The 15,568-nt window shown below is 49.6% G+C and overlaps 1 protein-coding gene across 1 annotated transcript; it reads right to left on the bottom strand.

Moving 5' to 3' along the window:
• Window positions 1-192: 192 nt before the first annotated feature.
• LOC122386605 (mRNA cap guanine-N7 methyltransferase-like) lies at window positions 193-14,341 on the bottom strand. The gene is made up of 7 exons (XM_043375941.1): window positions 14,087-14,341; window positions 6,999-7,145; window positions 4,204-4,463; window positions 3,621-3,757; window positions 2,197-2,293; window positions 1,396-1,626; window positions 193-993 (listed from the first exon to the last, which is right to left on the bottom strand). The coding sequence occupies exons 2-6, from the start codon at window positions 7,137-7,139 to the stop codon at window positions 1,431-1,433; spliced, it is 831 nt and encodes a 276-aa protein (XP_043231876.1). The 5' UTR covers window positions 7,140-7,145; window positions 14,087-14,341; the 3' UTR covers window positions 193-993; window positions 1,396-1,430.
• Window positions 14,342-15,568: the final 1,227 nt, after the last annotated feature.

The following is a 15,568-nucleotide window of genomic DNA, read 5'->3' as shown; positions in this document are numbered from 1 at the left end:
ATGTAACAGGCAGTATCTTTAGACGGCAGTTTGATCTCATGTATCTAGCATAGTGTAATAAATAGCACGCTGTATCTAGTTTGTTTCATCCATCTTGCGTGCTGATGACTGTCGAGTTTTGCGTTTACATTACAACCAAGTTCGAGCGTCGAAGTGCGATCTAAGGCATCATGTCCCGAGCTCTAACATGGCAACTATGTATAATGTATATTGGTTATGCGTTTGAGATGATGATACGGTAACAGGTGTACAGCATCAAAATAAGATCCGTTCGGTACATCGTCTCGCCACGACCATAGCTCGGGTGCGCACCGCGTGATAAGTCTCATGTCAATAACGTTAACGTTCGTGTCAAAACTTGCGAATTATTAACAAGTGACAACACACATCTCGCTGTGTCAACAAACATTCACTCATAAGTTACGTTCTTAGTTATAATTGATGTTCCTCGTGTTTGGCCTGGCTCTAACTAGCCATTCCACGTGGCATGCTCCCAACCCGTCAAAACAACATTCAAACAGGGTCACACATCAACTTTAAGCACGAACGTTTTAGATATGTTAGCAATGCTGGTCCCTTCAGCAAGCGCAGGTTGGCACCGGGGTCAACTCAAAGCCCCTTCCATCAGACATCACAGTCAAACACTCGCTGTGGACTGCGTGGACCACGCCCATCGTGTCACACCCACCACGCTGGCCACGCCCACTTCGTGACGCCACGCCCACCACATGAAGCCACGCCCACCATGTTGACCACGCCCATCAGAGCATGTGGGACGTACTTGCACCTTCTCTTCTCATCTGTCATCTATACTCCGCAGTGCCTCGTTGAGAAAAGTCCTTATTTCCTTCCCTCTTTTGTGATTTTCCGTGATCTATGCAGATTGCAGATGGCCGGTGATAAGGACTTGGTGCTGGTGGCTGACTTTGTTCTTTTTGTCCAGGCTATGGTGACTTCTAGGACTGCGATGTTGCTGCCGCACTTATCGCTATTCTGTGAAACAAAACGGCACATTGTAAAACGCCGTCATATATAGGCATACGTATCAGTGACAGGCATCGGATGGGTAAGGCATGTCACGCTTCTGTCACTAAATGAGTATTTCATTTAATGCGTCAATGGGCCACCGAGTTATTTCTTCGCGTTAGTTGTCCCAAAACCGATTGTGTGCTGCCGGTATTTTACTGATGTGGAGATTCTGTCACACTTGTTTTGCGGTGCAGCATCCGCAGTATGAGATATGCTGCACCGCAACACATGGCTCAACCGAAACGCCGCGTCTTCGCAATTCGTATAACGTCTGCAATCCCCCCCCCCCCCCCACACACACACACACATCCTTACAGGCATTACACACAAGGCAACCCACGGTTCTCGCGCCCTCTGTTGACTCACCCTTGACTCCGTGACTCTGCGTCCTCCCTGGTGACTCAGTACCTCTCCCGGTACGGCTCGGATGGGGCCTTCTCAGAGGGCTGGTAGCCCCACTGTTTCTGCCAGTGGTGAGTCCAGTAGAGCTCCCCGTTCTCCTGGGCTCGGTGGGCGTCCTTGCACACCCAGACGCAGTAGACCAGGCAGAAGATGAGCGCGCAGAATCCGCCGATCAGCAGCGCTAGACCGATGAACCTGTGTGGTAGGTGAAGGACAGTCAGCAGGATATCAGACAGCGACAAAAATGTTTAATCAGCTAAGTCGGTGGTCAGTTGGACGTCCAAATTATAATATTTGCCGTTCCTTCGCTATCTCAGCTCTCAGAAGTACGATACTCTCATGAATGAGTTCATACTGCAGGCACATAAATACTTTGAGACAGGTCAGACAGATTATTATAAAAAGTAGGTAACCGACACCCAATGCTATGCCAACAATGGCACACTACGTTTTAACTCTGTGACGCACTTCCGTCGTGACTGAAACAAAACATATGACCTCTTTGATGCAGCCATAGTGTGGTCACTTTCCCTGACGTAAATCCTACCGTAATCCATCACTTAGTTAAACTCTGCCGTAGCAAAGCACAGGCGATGGGCAACAATACACTCAGCATGGTTGAACATAGGCCATAGGGACATTCGCCCTGTATTATTGGTGTCAGTTAAGATGAGAGCACTTTTAGAGAAGACTGAAGAGTATTAAACCCTGTATGCGTCATACGGTGTCCCATCTCTTCTGCTTCGATATTGGTTTCGCACTTACCACACAAATGGCGGATTGTAGAGCTGAAGAATAATTACGAAGCCAAGTGCAATCAGCAATATTGCCAGATTTAGTAGAAGCATCAGACAGCACACTCCTGCGAAAAGAAACGGATCACTGCGTTCAGAGATCAATGGCGAAGTAGGTATGTGGCAAATCGGATGCTCTTGTCGCTCAGCTTTATTCATGCACGATATCTACATATGCCATTTCAGAAACATTGACAATTACATGCCTGCAATATGCCTAATTGCCTACCTACCTTACAATAAAAACAGACAGACGTTGCTTAAGTAGGGGAGACCCGGGAGGTATGGGCCGGTTTTGTGAAAAGGCAATTTTCTTCCAGTGGGAAGTGGCTAGACCCGGTTTTTCACTATGCATACGTGAAATTGCCTTTCGCATGCAAAGTGTGCCTGATATTAGGCATCTGGGATAAACTATTTTGTCTCGAGATAGCTTTCAATAAATCATGCGCTTTTTCGATCCATCAAAATACACCGGGAGGTATGGGCCATGGCCCGGGAGGTATGGGCCGGTGCCATGTTTCATATCCTTTTCTCGACAATGAAAACAATACTCGCAGCTGGTATCTACCTTGATCTCTCTTAGAGCCCAGGAACCGCATAAGCGGCCAACAGCTTACTTCATGGAGGTCACGTGGGCAGTGGGCACATATGTCTTTTGGTAAACTCAGTCATGCTCCATGAAATAAGATAAATAATATTTTTTTTCTGTTCGAATGAAATTTGTAGTTAAATTTTCGACCTTGCGCGACAAAAATAAAAGTTATTGAAGAGGACATTCAATGAAAGCATCATTGTATTGATTTAGGATCAATGGGGGTGGGTGGCCCAAACCTCCCGGTAAGGACGCCAGAATGTGCGTAGCATCTCAGCTCATAAACTTGCAAGAAAGCTTTAAATTGTCTATCCAGTCTTAATTTGCATGCTTTTAGCTTTATATTACCGATGGTGTGACATCATAAAACGAGCCTGGTTCAAATTTATCACGAATTTTCTGTATGTACCGTATTTTACTCGAAGAGGGCAAAAACGCTTTGTCACCGCTCATTGCCAAAGAAGAGTGAGGAAAATTTTGGAAATCACGTGGGTTGTATAACGGAATGGTTGCTACCAGTTAACGCGGTCAAATGTGTAAAAATACGCAACACTTCTTCAAAACTGCGATGGCCCATACCTCCAGGGGGCCCATACCTCCCGGGTCTCCCCTATACTGAGAATACCAAAATTAAGCTTAAAAAGAAGCTTTAAGCGATAGCTTGAAATCGAAAATAATCGGCGAAGAATTAACAATCGATAGTTCTGTAGAAATCTTGTCCACGTTAAGTCCGAAGAGCCTATCAAGCCTCATGTGCTCGGCTCACCTTTGGTGTTTGGACGGCAGGGATACTCACTACTCACCTTTGGTGTTTGGGCAGCAGGGGTGTGGCGCCGCCATCGTCTCCATCATGAGGTTGCCGTGGCGGGACGTCTTGGTCTTGGTGGTGCCGGCCTCGGAGACACCGCTCCGGTGGGTGCGCTGGCTTGGCGCGTAGTGACTGCGACACACGAGTGGATTTGTAAGTGAACGTCTCGAGTCTCGACTTATATACTAACATAACTGGCGGGAATAGCTCGTAATTCTGTAAGCCAACCGTGCAACCTTTGGTTGCAAGTTGCAACTAGCAAAACAATTATAACTATTTTGTGAACGTTTCTGGGCACACACCGCAAAATAACAATGGAAACTGGAGAGCTCAAAAGTGACTCGAACGGAACTATCATAAGCTGGCAATACAACGATTATATTGAGAGCGAGCTTTGGTAAGCGACTTTGACGTCACGCGATAACATCATCCGTCATCTTGCTTTCATCTGGAAAAGTGGCGACCTCGCCCCGCTATGTACAGCTCCTCACATAAAAGACGGCGAATCCGGTATCAAAGATTGTTTGATTTTATTTTTTTTTTCGGTAAATACCTCCCGTCAATCACTCGTAGCTTACCTCATGTCCGGCTGGTGTGCCTCGGCGTATATTTCGCTGGCCTCCCGCTCCTCCGGGTCGTATCGGTCGCGTTCGGTGTCGTACCGGTCGCGGTCGCGGTCGTAGCGGTCGCGGTCGCGGTCGTGCGGGTCGCGCTCGGAGTACCGCTGCCGTCGGTCGGTCTCGTAGCGCTCCTGTTCGTCCGGGTCGTACCGGGGAGTGTCGAGCACAAACTCACTGACGGCCCGGTCCGAGGGCGCCCGCTCCACCTCACTCCGCTCCTGGGGATAGACACGACAGAGAATGATGAATCCTTGAGTTAAGATGCACGCTTGTCTCCGTGTTTTTTACAAGTAACTACTTATGTAGTGGCTATAAAATCACTACAACCGCAGCACATTATGTACATAGAGGAACCATCACCCCTCAATAAATGAATCTGCACACCTGATCATAGGCGTGCTCAAATGGAACAAAAACTTAAGAATAAACGTCTTTTGTTACAGCAATTAACTGGTTTCAAATCAAAACCGTAGTTCTCCTGAAAGCAAACCTTTGCATAAGTAATAAGTATAATGTATAACACAATTACAGAGATCACAAGAAGGCCTTTCTCGCCGCCTGTCGCTGACAGCTGAATTTCCATCACAAGCTCTTGTGTGAGGTTATCGACGAGATGCAGCTGTTTTCGCGGACTGAATCTCGTTAAATCACGCTACGCAGCGGTAAACACTTCGATTCGAACCCAGAGCAGGCAGAATGCGGGCATTGAATAGCGGCAGATGCCAAGTGATGTTGTGAATGGGGTGGTAGGCAAAGCCGCACACTGGCGGATCCAGGGAGGGGGGCACGGGGGCCATGCCCCCCCCCCAAGGCCTAAAGTGGCCTGTTTGCCCCCCCCCCCCAAAAAAAAAAACGTCAGAAAAATTGCTAAGAAAATATACCTTGATGGAGGTTTTTAGCCACTTGGTGAAGTAAAGCTTTCCACAGCATAATATGGAAGCAATATGGTAGCAGTGAGGGTCAGTCAAAAGTTGCGCGAGTGGCGTCGACCTTCAAAAAAAAGACTGTTGTTGGCACGTGTTTATGGCGCGGTAGCTGGTAGTTGGCGGTGTTTCGCGTGGTGTGGCATCACTGGCGGATCCGGGGGGGGGGGGAGGGGCACGGGAGCCTGAGGTGCCCCTGACAGGCCCGTGGTGCCCTTGCTAGGCTTGTGGTGCCCCTGGACCCTGGCAGGCCTGTGGTGCCTCTGGCGGGCCTAGGGTGCCCCTGCTAGGCTACTGATGCCCCTGGGACCTGACAGGACTGTGGTGTCCCTGACAAGCCTAAAGTGCCCCCAACAGGCCCGTGATGCCCCTGCGATGCCGTGATGCCTGCGAGGCCGGTGGTGCCCCTGCGAGGCCGGTGGTGCCCCTGCTAGACCGGTGGTGCCCCTGGCAGGCCTGTGGTGCCCCTGCTAGGCCGCTGGTGTCCCTGGGCCCTGACAGGACTGTGGTGCCCCTGACAGGCCCAAGGTGCCCCTGCAAGGCCGGTGGTGCCCCTGTAAGGCCTGTGGTACCCCTGCTAGGCCTCTGGTGCCCCTGACAGGCCCATGGTGCCCCTGCGAGGTCGGCGGCGCCCCTAGCAGGTCTCTGGTGTCCCTGGCAGACCTGGGGTGCCCCTGACAAGCCTGTGGGGCCCCTCACAGGCCCGTGGTGCCCTTGCTTGGCCTGTGGTGCCCCTGGCGGGCTGGTGGTGCCCCTGCTAGGCCGGTGGTGCCCCTGACAGGCCTGTGGTGCCCCCGGGCACCAAGGGGGTTCATGACCCATGTGGCCCCCCTTGGATCTGCCACTGATACATAATATATTGATTTGTAAAGGCGTTATGGCTTATGCAATATGCAATTGCAGGCACTTGGTATCCCTCACTTACCCCTCATTGGGGGCTCTGGCGGGCTCCTGAGGGCCCACGTCTATCTCCGGGAACATTAGACAGGCTCCTTGGAGTCCACTATAGCATAAGAGGTCTCCATGCGAGTCCTATACTCTGAGGGCGTACCCTGACGTCTGAGGTACCCAACTGCAGCTCCAATGGTCTCTTACACTGGCGGATCCAGGGAGGGGGCATTTAGGGCCATGCCCCCTTCCCAGAGGCCTAAAGTGGCCCGTTTGCCCCCTCCCCCAAGCGATAATGAAACATAGTTCAATCAGTGCGTGGCCCAGGAGCCGAGTTAGACAGGGGGTGTTTTACCACCTCCCGGTCCGCAAAGGGACCTAAGCACTGACTCGAAGCGGGTTAACTGGTCGACAAAAGTAATGGTAAGTGTTTAAAGTAATATAAAGGCATGGGTCGGGTGGGCTACCATTTATATATTTTTATTTTTAGTTAAAAAAAATATTCATAATGTCAGGGCTGTGACGAAAAATAAGTGGCCTAAATCCGATGAGAAAACAGGATTTGGGGGTACCCTAGGTTTGGCTCCTGCATGAGTTGCCCCCCCCCCCCCCAAACGCAAGCCTGGATCCGCCAGTGAAGCCGCACAAGAGGTGCTGGCTGCGTTCACGGCAGTGCGATGGCCACAGGAGGCTAAGAATGGAGAGGACTTAAGGCAAAATCAACATATAGGATATAGGGTCAAAATGAAGAAACAATAACTGTCAGCCGCAGACCAGCAATTTCTTATTTCACTTCAATATTGAAGCAGATTAGCGCGCTTCAACGCTTTCGTTCAACGCACCAGCATGGGACGAGCTCTTGGCAGCTTCATCGAATGTCAGCGCCCCAGCTCATCAATGACGTCACCTCACTGATGACGTCACCTTATATCGGCGCCGTACCTCGTCGTAGCCGTACTGGTAGCGGTAGTCTCGGTCGTCGTCCCGGCCGCGGTAGCGCCTGTCGTCCTCCCGTTCCTCCTGGTAGCGGTCCTCGATGTCGTCCCTATGGTGACGCCGCTCGTGGCGGTGCTGACGAGACATGGCGGCCTGTGGGAGGGCCAGGAGGGGTAAGGGTGACGAGACATGGCGGCCTGTGGGAGGGGCAGGGAGGGGTAAGGGTGGTGATACATGGCGGCCTGTGGGAGGGACAGAGAATGGGGTGAGGGGGAGGGAGATGTGGTGACTTGTGGCATCGAAGAGAAGGGATATGGGGTTGCGAGAAACATGACGACGGGGAAGGGAGGGGAGAGGGCAAGGAAATGCATGAGGGCCTGTGCCCCTGTGGCAGGTGCAGGGAGGGGTGGATGAGGGTGGGGGTAAGGGTGGGGGACTGTGGTGGGTGCACGAAGGTAGCATGACTGGAGACTGGTGGGGTTGGTGGTGAACAACACGTATTCTGCTACACAAACCATAAAAATCAACGGGTGAAAAGGCGATGATCTACTCAATTGCTGCTCTAAATAGGTATTTACAAAAGCGGGTAGTTTTCCAAAAAAAAAGAGAGAAATCCGTCCCCGCTCCTCACTCTTTCATGCTTCCTCAGTTTGTGTAAAAAGCCATCCTTTTTTCTAATTATGGTCAGATCGTCATATCTCTGCACTATTAAACCGTTCAAATCAGTTTCGGGTACATTTGCCTATATGTTTGGGTCTACACTCTTTATTGTGCAATAACGATAACGGTTTGCTTTTATTATAATTTTAATTCGAGCAACACACCTTTCGCCTACGCATATGTTGGCATTAAATATCTCGCTCCTTTGTTGTTGTTGTTTCCGTTGCAATCGGCCTACATTTAGATTCCGGCACTCGGTCGGCCCTGGGCGGAGTTTTACCGATATCTGTCAGATTGCCGCCGCCGTGCCCATGATGAGGGAGTGTCTGCCTGTCTACCCACGCCGTCATATCACAGCTCTATCAGCCTGTATACACCCAAACAAGTCAGCCGTCGGGGAGTGGCAAAGGAAGTTAATACAGAGCACAGGTGACGTAATGCAATCGGTTTCGGTCTCCGTTAACCTTGGCCCCAGTGGAAGGGGGGGGGGCATATGTTACCACCCTGTCGCGTTTTTTGCGTGTGAATAAAAAACCGCGGCGCGTAGCGCCGCGCCGCTTGGGGTAGCTTTTTGCACATCAATTTTGGACATGTTGATCAAGACAGCCCATATTCAGCCCAGATTCAGCCCGGATTCAGCCCAGATTCGGGACACCTCCGATCAAGCTGAAACTCGCACCCAATGTAGGCCATGACATGCCCAATCCACAGTCCAAGTCATTCGGTGGCACTCCCAGCCGTTTGACCTACAGAGGTCAGCAAAGGTCACGTGGCCCAAATTTGCACAGCAGATTGTGGCCCACCCAGTAGAGCTAGAGCGCTAAAAATGTCACCAATCGACTCGCCAGCATCTAATCTTACTTACACAACACTCATTTGACCTCTCAAGGTCATGCGATGACCTAAGGTCATTTGTGGGCTATGTCGAAAATACACTTGCACAGCAGTTTTCGAGTAGATGGATTGACCGAATTCCAAATCAAAGCACATCATCGGGTAGCCCATAGGCCGTAGTAGCTTTCCTTTAAAACCGCTTTTCGATATATGACCCCGTTTGACCTCGGCAGGTCAAAATGTGCAAATAAACGACACTCAATACGTCGCAGCCCGGATTCAGCCCAGATTCGGGACACCTCCAATCAAGCTGAAACTCGCACACAATATAGGCCATGACATGCCCAATCCACAGTCTAAGTCATTCGGTGGCACTCCCAGCCGTTTGACCTACAGAGGTCAGCAAAGGTCACGTGGCCCAAATTTGCACAGCAGATTGTGGCCCACCCAGTAGAGCTAGAGCGCTAAAAATGGCACCAATCGACTCGCCAGCATCTAATCTTACTTTCCCAACACTCATTTGACCTCTCAAGGTCATGCGATGACCTAAGGTCATTTGTGGGCTATGTCGAAAATACACTTGCACAGCATTTTCGAGTAGATGGATTGACCGAATTCCAAATCAAAGCACATCATCGGGTAGCCCATAGGCCGTAGTAACCTTTGGGCTACCCGATGATGTGCTTTGATTTGGAATTCGGTCAATCCATCTACTCGAAAACTGCTGTGCAAGTGTATTTTCGACATAGCCCACAAATGACCTTAGGTCATCGCATGACCTTGAGAGGTTAAATGAGTGTTGGGAAAGTAAGATTAGATGCTGGCGAGTCGATTGGTGCCATTTTTAGCGCTCTAGCTCTACTGGGTGGGCCACAATCTGCTGTGCAAATTTGGGCCACGTGACCTTTGCTGACCTCTGTAGGTCAAACGGCTGGGAGTGCTACCGAATGACTTAGACTGTGGATTGGGCAAGTCATGGCCTACATTGTGTGCGAGTTTCAGCTTGATCGGAGGTGTCCCGAATCTGGGCTGAATCCGGGCTGCGACGCATTGAGTGTCGTTTATTTGCACATTTTGACCTGCTGAGGTCAAACGGGGTCACATATCGAAAAGCGGTTTTTAAGGAAAGTTACTACGGCCTATGGGCTACCCGATGATGTGCTTTGATTTGGAATTCGGTCAATCCATCTACTCGAAAACTGCTGTGCAAGTGTATTTTCGACATAGCCCACAAATGACCTTAGGTCATCGCATGACCTTGAGAGGTTAAATGAGTGATGGGAAAGTAAGATTAGATGCTGGCGAGTCGATTGGTGCCATTTTTAGCGCTCTAGCTCTACTGGGTGGGCCACAATCTGCTGTGCAAATTTGGGCCACGTGACCTTTGCTGACCTCTGTAGGTCAAACGGCTGGGAGTGCCACTGAATGACTTAGACTGTGGATTGGGCATGTCATGGCCTACATTGTGTGCGAGTTTCAGCTTGATCTGAGGTGTCCCGAATCTGGGCTGAATCCGGGCTGCGACGCATTGAGTGTCGTTTATTTGCACATTTTGACCTGCTGAGGTCAAACGGGGTCACATATCGAAAAGCGGTTTTTAAGGAAAGTTACTACGGCCTATGGGCTACCCGATGATGTGCTTTGATTTGGAATTCGGTCAATCCATTAACTCGAAAACTGCTGTGCAAGTGTATTTTCGACATAGCCCACAAATGACCTTAGGTCATCGCATGACCTTGAGAGGTCAAATGAGTGTTGGGTAAGTAAGATTAGATGCTGGCGAGTCGATTGGTGCCATTTTTAGCGCTCTAGCTCTACTGGGTGGGCCACAATCTGCTGTGCAAATTCGGGCCACGTGACCTTTGCTGACCTCTGTAGGTCAAACGGCTAGGAGTGCCACCGAATGACTTGGACTGTGGATTGGGCATGTCATGGCCTACATTGTGTGCGAGTTTCAGCTTGATCGGAGGTGTCCCGAATCTGGGCTGAATCCGGGCTGCGACGTATTGAGTGTCGTTTATTTGCACATTTTGACCTGCCGAGGTCAAACGGGGTCACATATCGAAAAGCGGTTTTAAAGGAAAGTTACTACGGCCTATGGGCTACCCGATGATGTGCTTTGATTTGGAATTCGGTCAATTCATCTACTCGAAAACTGCTGTGCAAGTGTATTTTCGACATAGCCCACAAATGACCTTAGGTCATCGCATGACCTTGAGAGGTCAAATGAGTGTTGGGAAAGTAAGAATAGATGCTGGCGAGTCGATTGGTGCCATTTTTAGCGCTCTAGCTCTACTGGGTGGGCCACAATCTGCTGTGCAAATTCGGGCCACGTGACCTTTGCTGACCTCTGTAGGTCAAACGGCTGGGAGTGCCACCGAATGACTTAGGCTGTGGATTGGGCATGTCATGGCCTACATTGTGTGCGAGTTTCAGCTTGATCGGAGGTGTCCCGAATCTGGGCTGAATCCGGGCTGCGACGCATTGAGTGTCGTTTATTTGCACATTTTGACCTGCCGAGGTCAAACGGGGTCACATATCGAAAAGCGGTTTTTAAGGAAAGTTACTACGGCCTATGGGCTACCCGATGATGTGCTTTGATTTGGAATTCGGTCAATCCATTAACTCGAAAACTGCTGTGCAAGTGTATTTTCGACATAGCCCACAAATGACCTTAGGTCATCGCATGACCTTGAGAGGTCAAATGAGTGTTGGGTAAGTACGATTAGATGCTGGCGAGTCGATTGGTGCCATTGTTAGCGCTCTAGCTCTACTGCGTGGGCCACAATCTGCTGTGCAAATTTGGGCCACGTGACCTTTGCTGACCTCTGTAGGTCAAACGGCTGGGAGTGCCACCGAATGACTTGGACTGTGGATTGGGCATGTCATGGCCTACATTGTGTGCGAGTTTCAGCTTGATCGGAGGTGTCCCGAATCTGGGCTGAATCCGGGCTGCGACGTATTGAGTGTCGTTTATTTGCACATTTTGACCTGCCGAGGTCAAACGGGGTCACATATCGAAAAGCGGTTTTAAAGGAAAGTTACTACGGCTTATGGGCTACCCGATGATGTGCTTTGAATTGGAATTCGGTCAATTCATCTACTCGAAAACTGCTGTGCAAGTGTATTTTCGACATAGCCCACAAATGACCTTAGGTCATCGCATGACCTTGAGAGGTCAAATGAGTGTTGGGTAAGTAAGATTAGATGCTGGCAAGTCGATTGGTGCCATTTTTAGCGCTCTAGCTCTACTGGGTGGGCCACAATCTGCTGTGCAAATTCGGGCCACGTGACCTTTGCTGACCTCTGTAGGTCAAACGGCTGGGAGTGCCACCGAATGACTTAGACTGTGGATTGGGCATGTCATGGCCTACATTGTGTGCGAGTTTCAGCTTGATCGGAGGTGTCCCGAATCTGGGCTGAATCCGGGCTGCGACGTATTGAGTGTCGTTTATTTGCACATTTTGACCTGCCGAGGTCAAATGGGGTCACATATCGAAAAGCAGTTTTAAAGAAAAGTTACTACGGCCTATGGGCTACCCGATGATGTGCTTTGATTTGGAATTTGGTCAATTCATCTACTCGAAAACTGCTGTGCAAGTGTATTTTCGACATAGCCCACAAATGACCTTAGGTCATCGCATGACCTTGAGAGGTCAAATGAGTGTTAGGAAAGTAAGATTAGATGCTGGCGAGTCGATTGGTGCCATTTTTAGCGCTCTAGCTCTACTGGGTGGGCCACAATCTGCTGTGAAAATTTGGGCCACGTGACCTTTGCTGACCTCTGTAGGTCAAACGGCTGGGAGTGCCACCAAATGACTTGGACTGTGGATTGGGCATGTCATGCCCTACATTGTGTGCGAGTTTCAGCTTGATCGGAGGTGTCCCGAATCTGGGCTGAATCCGGGCTGAATCTGGGCTGAATATGACGACTATGAAAATATGTCTTGACGGACATATTTTGGACAATGTGTGAAATTTTTGACCCCAGGTCATGTCAGGTCAGGTCACCAGGTCAAGTTAACTGACCAAGCCTAAAAAAGTTTGCAATCATGTCCAGCCTGCAGTGTTTGTCAGAAAGGTTTTATTTACACTTGGTGGATTGCATGATGTTATGGGTGCCTACAATTTGTATATCTCGGATTTTTTATATGCGTGACCTAAGGTCAGGTCAGTGGCGTGACCTTTCCAAGTCAATGGAGAAAAACGAAAATGCCTCTAGATCCGTGCGTACGCATAGGAACAGTCCAAATATTTCAGAATCACAATGATTTGGACCACCCGTGACGACCAATGTGTCTTTTTTGCTGATAGCCTCTAGAAAGGTCATCCGAGGTCATTTGAGGCTACAAACAGCTTTTTGCCAATAACTCTCGATTGGAAAGAGATAGAACGCTGGGGTTGGCCTCATTGTTTCTGGCAATAGAAATGTCTTAGCTTTTTTTAGTCAAAAGTTATTGTCGAAAAACACTTCGTAAAAACAGCTATTTTTTGAGTTTTTGCCCCCTGGAGGCTAAACCGTTGATCTGAGGTCATTTTTGATGATGACCTTATCAAAAGAAGAGCTCAAAAGCTATCGATTGCTTTTCCCAGCGTTTTTCTGGCTATCATAGTTCCTGAGATAATGGCATGTTTTTCTGAAAAATATAATGACAATTCGCAAATTTTAACCTTTGATGACCTCTGGTGACCCCAATATTGCTCTTAGATGAAAATGACCGAAATACTTTCAAACGTACGCATCGAGAGCTATCGACTGCTTTTTACCGCGTCTTTCTAGCCCTCTTAGTTTTTGAGTTAGAGATGGGTGGTAACATATGCCCCCCCCCCCCCCCCACTAGGGCGAAGCTGGCTGAGACCGCCACTGGGGCGCGGGTTAATATTGTTATCATTCGGTGTCGCTATGCGACAAAATTAGGGATTACGTAGAAGAAAGGAATTGTCGGTAAAAACTGTCGGTAAAAACTGCTAGTTTACGGACCAAATCTTTCCGATCCGGTTCTTTATGACCTGTCGGTAAGTCATCGAAGGTGGAAGCCTTCGAAGGTGATCAGCGCCTCAAAGGAAAGCCGATTTGTACCTACCTAACAATTTTCTGTCTTGCTACCCAAAAGCCAACAGGGCTCGTAGTGCTAGAAGAGCTTTGTTTTGTACCGCACACTTCACTCGTGACAAGGTAATGCTGCATTTTGCGCATCATCAGGGGTAATTTTAAATCGCATTACCCATGGAACAAACCGAAACGATGTGAAAATGTCTATGAGCTTTCACAACATTTGCCCACGGGCCAGGCATGATTTCTCACACTTCTTTTCCTCGAGGCAATTAGTCACATTAATGTTCACATCTCCGTTTATTGCGAGACCAGATGAGCTTATCAAAAGGAAATGATTGCTGACAAGTGGCAAAGCAATCGACTGAACAAATTCAAGATATCTAATGCGACCTTTCTTTATTTAATCTAAAAGAACGGACTCCTTTACGTTTTCATGCTTAATGAACCATATTTTGCTTTAAGTGTTCACAAAGCAAGGCCAGCCAGAGGCGATATTCGCACAGCTGTCACCTACTCGCCTCTGCCCTCTGTGTGCTGCCATTACCTTGACGGAGGCTGCAGCAGGCGATCAGCTGCTGCGACTCCTGGCGATGACCACCGCTGTCCTGCTGTCAGCTGATCCGTTCAGGGCCCTCCTCCGCCACCTGTCACCCCCAAACACCCCCACGCACCCCGCTGCGGGCACCCTATTCACGTCACCGGCACCACTAAGACACTGCCCCACCGCTGCCACCGCCCAGGCGTCCCTGTCTAACAGGTGAGCCACCAGCAGCCCACACCGGCGACCGCCCTTGAAAGTGAAATGGCGGCGCCAGGCGGCAGGGGCCTGGACAGGTAACGCTGGAGACGGCCGGTGTGATCAGTGTGGGCAGGAGTCTGCACAGGAAGATGGCGGCCTGCATGCCGAGCTATCAGGGTAGGACTGGGATAGGGTTATGGGTGTGCCTATATACTGCACACTCGCATACCTTACCGGGAGGCAAACTGAGCAAGCGGGCCGAGTCTCGCGTCAGAATGCCGACTCCGGAAATAATATTCTTACCTATTTGGGACATTTTGGTGAGATGTTAAAAATATGCTAATGAATAAACAAAACTATAGCATAAAACATGGATATGTATGTAATGTGTAGATCACTTATAACCGAGTGCATATAGAAGCGTCATTCGTGTATCATCCGTGTCCCTGTCATCTCGACCTCTCCCAGGAAGTGAGATGGCGTTATCTGGCCACCGGATGGTGAAAGTGAGAGTTCGTAGGTACGGGACAGCGCTCCGCCTCGCATCGCGGAGAGAAAAGGAATCTGGAGTTCGCAATGGGAATGTATTGATCAATGCTCAACCAAAAATAACCGCACTGTAAGTAGCAGGTTGAATATATTCCTGCCCGGGGCCGGGATGATTCAATAAATGTCACCGAGGTTTTTTTAGCGAAAACTCCGAGGGCCGTTATAGGCCCGAGGTGATTTTGCTAAAAAAAGCGAGGTGACATTTATTGAATTCCCGGCCTTAGGGCTGGAAGGTGTTTCCCATACCTGCCAAAAGCTCATAACTATATGATAGTGACGTCAGCAGCCGTGTGGTTCAACATGTTGAACCTCACCCCTTGAACCACACGGCTGGCTGGTAATCGAGCGAGCGAGCGCAGCGAGCGAAGTGAGTCTTTTCAATATAACGGAAAAATCTCAGTATGAGCGGCCCGGCCCGGCCCGTCCCGGCCCGGCCTGTAACGCTTTTGAGAGGCTTATATCTCAGCAACCGCTGGACCGATTGGCCTGCGGTCTTTTTTGTTGGGTAGCCCCATCCCTTCTACCCTGTAATTGACTACTTTTGATACATCTCAGTGACCGTCGTGGCACGTGCCACGTGAAAAGTCAAGGGTGTTCAAGCTGTTTTGCAAAAGTAGTGATTTTGAGAGGCTCATATCTCAGCAGCCGCTTGGGCGATTGGCTTGCGGTAATTTTTGTAGGGTAGCAGCATCCCTTCTACCAAAAATAGGATACTCTCGATGCATGTGGGTCACCCCC

The sequence above is a fragment of the Amphibalanus amphitrite genome, unplaced genomic scaffold (assembly GCF_019059575.1).
Source record: "Amphibalanus amphitrite isolate SeventyFive unplaced genomic scaffold, NRLGWU_Aamphi_draft 000257F_arrow, whole genome shotgun sequence".
NCBI classification, from domain to species: domain Eukaryota; kingdom Metazoa; phylum Arthropoda; class Thecostraca; order Balanomorpha; family Balanidae; genus Amphibalanus; species Amphibalanus amphitrite.
Note: the sequence above shows the minus strand (reverse complement) of the source record. Positions and strands in the feature narration are given on the sequence as shown.